The sequence below is a fragment of the Schistocerca americana genome, unplaced genomic scaffold (assembly GCF_021461395.2).
Source record: "Schistocerca americana isolate TAMUIC-IGC-003095 unplaced genomic scaffold, iqSchAmer2.1 HiC_scaffold_335, whole genome shotgun sequence".
Classification (NCBI taxonomy): domain Eukaryota; kingdom Metazoa; phylum Arthropoda; class Insecta; order Orthoptera; family Acrididae; genus Schistocerca; species Schistocerca americana.
In genome coordinates this window covers 154,126-157,231 of record NW_025726055.1, presented here as the reverse complement: position 1 = coordinate 157,231, position 3,106 = coordinate 154,126, and the positions used below count along the sequence as shown (strand labels likewise).

At 63.6% G+C, this 3,106-nt stretch overlaps 1 protein-coding gene across 1 annotated transcript; it reads left to right on the top strand.

The window, feature by feature from the left end:
- Positions 1–1,441: 1,441 nt before the first annotated feature.
- Positions 1,442–2,044, top strand: LOC124580595 (histone H1-like; the record flags this gene model as incomplete). Its single annotated transcript, XM_047131267.1, has 1 exon — positions 1,442–2,044. A coding segment is annotated over one exon (603 nt), but the record flags the coding sequence as incomplete, so codon positions are not given.
- Positions 2,045–3,106: the final 1,062 nt, after the last annotated feature.

Below are 3,106 nucleotides of genomic sequence, written 5' to 3'. Positions count from 1 at the left end.
CTTTGGCCGGTGGGGGTGGTTCGCGTGTGTCTCGTTCGCGCTCGGTGTCTGGTCGTGGTCGTGGTCGTGCTGCTCCCCCGTCTGTCGGCGGTTTCCGACGTCGTCTGTACGTTTTTGTTCGTTTGCGGCGTGCCTGCCGACGTCGTCCCGTCGCGACCTTTCAACCGAAAGTGTGGCGCCCGAAGGTGAACGAACGTAACCCTGACCTCGGCGCTTTACGCTGAGCCGAGCGAACCGAACCGAACCTAACGTGTGGTGTGGCGAGGTGAGCTCAGCCTGTGAGCCCCTAACGTCTACGTAAGGTAAGCTGTCCGGCTCACGCCTCACGTTTGAACGCTTTTGTAACCTACGTTTGACGCTTCTTAACCTAGCACTGACCCCTTAACCTAACGTGTAACCTAACCTAACCTAACCTAACCTAACCTAACCTAACCTAACCTAACCTCTGACGCCTGACGTGTTTGAATGCTTAACCTAAGTTTGACGCTTAACCTAACCCAAGTCCCCTTAACCTAACCCACGTCCACCTAACCTAACCTAACGTAGACGTGTAAACGTAATGTGTAACGCGTAACGTGTAAGGTCGGCTGTCGTGTGTGCTTGACGGCAGATTGGGTTGGTCTGTAGATTCGGATTGCGGTTTGCCTCGGTCGAGGGGTTGGGTCGGAAGCGGCGAGGGGCGGCGGCGCCTGTTGCGCAGGCGGCGTCCGTTTGCGGCGGGCAATTGTTGAGAAACGGCTGTGAATGTTGGCGGGCGAGAGGAGGAGGACGGCGCGCGATGTGGCCCGACGGCTGCGGGCCGATCGGGAAACGGCGGGAGGGCGACGGAAGGCGATGGGGCGGCGGAGGCGCGTTTGCACGGCCGTCATCGCCGCACGCCTCGGCTTGTGTGGCTGTGGCGCCGGCCGCGCTGGCCGGGCTGCCGCGGCGACGGTGTGGGAGTTTTGCCGAAGGTTTGGCCATTGTGGCGGGTCGTCGGCTGGGGCTGTGGGGGCGGCATTTGGGCGGGGGCGGCGATTCTCGGCGGGCCGACCCAGGCTGTAGCGCGCGGTAGCTGCAGTTTGGCCGTGGTTTGCGGCGCTGCCGTGGCGACTGGTTGGCGACTGTGGTGTGGCTGTGTGTAGCCCCATCCTCGGTGGTTTGAAAGGCGCGGGCGGTTGTGGCGCAGGTTTGGGGCTGCTCCGCACAGGCTGTCGGACGTTGGGCGGTAGCAAGCGCGGGAGGCGCGGCGCGGCGGCGCGCAGAGTGGCGGCCGCTCTCTCGGCCGTCCGCGCCCGCCCGCGACACTGGCTGGGCCTTGTGATTCTCTGCTCTTGTGCTTGCGTGCCTGCCGTCCCGCTCGCTCTCGCTGTGTGTTACGCGCGTCGTCGAAATGGCAGATCAGGCGGCTACGAACGAGACTGCTGCGGCACCCGCCGCCACCGGCACTACGAAGAAGGCCAAGTCTGCGTCGTCTGCGAAGAAGCCGCGCGCCAAGCCTGCGCACCCGCGCACCTCTGAGATGGTGACGGCCGCCATCAAGAGTCTGAAGGAGCGCGGCGGGTCGTCGCTGCAGGCGATCAAGAAGTACATAGCCGCGCACTACAAGCTGGACGCGGAGAAGCTGGCGCCGTTTATCAAGAAGTACCTCAAGTCGGCCGTCGTGGCGGGCGAGCTGGTGCAGACGAAGGGGAAGGGCGCGTCCGGCTCGTTCAAGCTTGCCGGCGCCGGCGGCGGGGGGGCGGCCGAGGGCGGCAAGGCTCGTGCTGGCGGTGCCAAGAAGAAGCGCGCCGCTCCGGCCAGCAAGGAGAAGAAGGGCGCCCGTGCGGCCGGCGCAAAGAAGGCTGGTGGCGTGAAGGCGGCGACCGGTCGGAAGGCGGGCGCCGCCAAGAAGGCGTCTGCGGCGTCGGCCGCTCCCGCGGGTGCGAAGAAGGCGGCTGCGGCCAAGCCGGCCAAGGCCAAGTCGCCGTCGAAGGCGAAGAAGGCCGCCAAGGTTCCGACGAAGAAGCCGAAGGCGCCGCGCCCGAAGAAGGCGACGACGCCGTCTAAGGCGAAGGCTTCGCCCAAGAAGAAGAAGTAGAGTAGAGGAGAAAGAGATGGGAAAGGAAGGGTTTGGCGCTTGACTCCGTCGTCCCCACCCCCCGTCGTCGTCTAGTGGCGCGCAAGAGACGCGCGGCCCAAAACGGCCCTTCTCAGGGCCATCAAAGCACGTCGGGGAAGGTTTTGATTGTCGTGTTGCGTTTGGTGTGGGTGTCTGTCTGGCGTTTCTGTATGCCCGTGGGGATGCTGTTTGCGTGCCGTGGTGGTTGGATTGCGGGGGTCGGTGGCGGGTGTGGGCGGCGGTAGCGGTAAGCGGTGTTGTTGTTGTTGTTGTTGTCGTGGTTGATTGTCGCCGTGTTTGTTTTGTGGCGGCGGCCGACGGTTGGTTTTCTGTCACGTTGTTTTGTTTGAATACGTTGGTTGGCTTGCCTGCGTTCGTTCTTCTCGGATGTCTGTCTTGTCGAGTCGTGTCTGGTCTTTGTTTTGTTCCTTTGTGTGTGTGTGTGTTATGTTTTGCAACGGGGGGGCACGTTGAGATGCGGAAGGAGTCGGCGGGGATTTCGGTGGCGTGTAGAGCGAGCGAGCGCGCCTGCCTGGCCGTTGGCCGTCGGAGTGGAGTGCGGGTTTTTTTTGTTTTCGAAACGAAAGCGGCGGCCGGCCAGCCACCCGTGCGGTGTGACGTCGGCCGTTGGGTATTGTGCGCTTTGAGCGCCGGGGAGGGATGATGTGTGATTGTTGCGCGCTGCTAGCAGGCAGGCAGAGTGAGCGGGTGTGGCGGACGGACGGGAAGTGGTGGTTTTTGTTTTTGGGTTGCGGGGCGAGAGGCAGGCGACCGACAAAGTTTGCTCGCGACGGAGAGATGTTAGTGGCCCTGAAAAGGGCCGTTTTTGTTTGTGCGGTGCGGTGCCGCGGCGCGGTTTAGGCGCGCTCGCCGCGGATGCGGCGCGCGAGCTGGATGTCCTTGGGCATGATGGTGACGCGCTTGGCGTGGATTGCGCACAGGTTGGTGTCTTCGAAGAGGCCGACGAGGTAGGCCTCGCTGGCCTCCTGCAGGGCCATGACTGCGGAGCTCTGGAAGCGCAGGTCG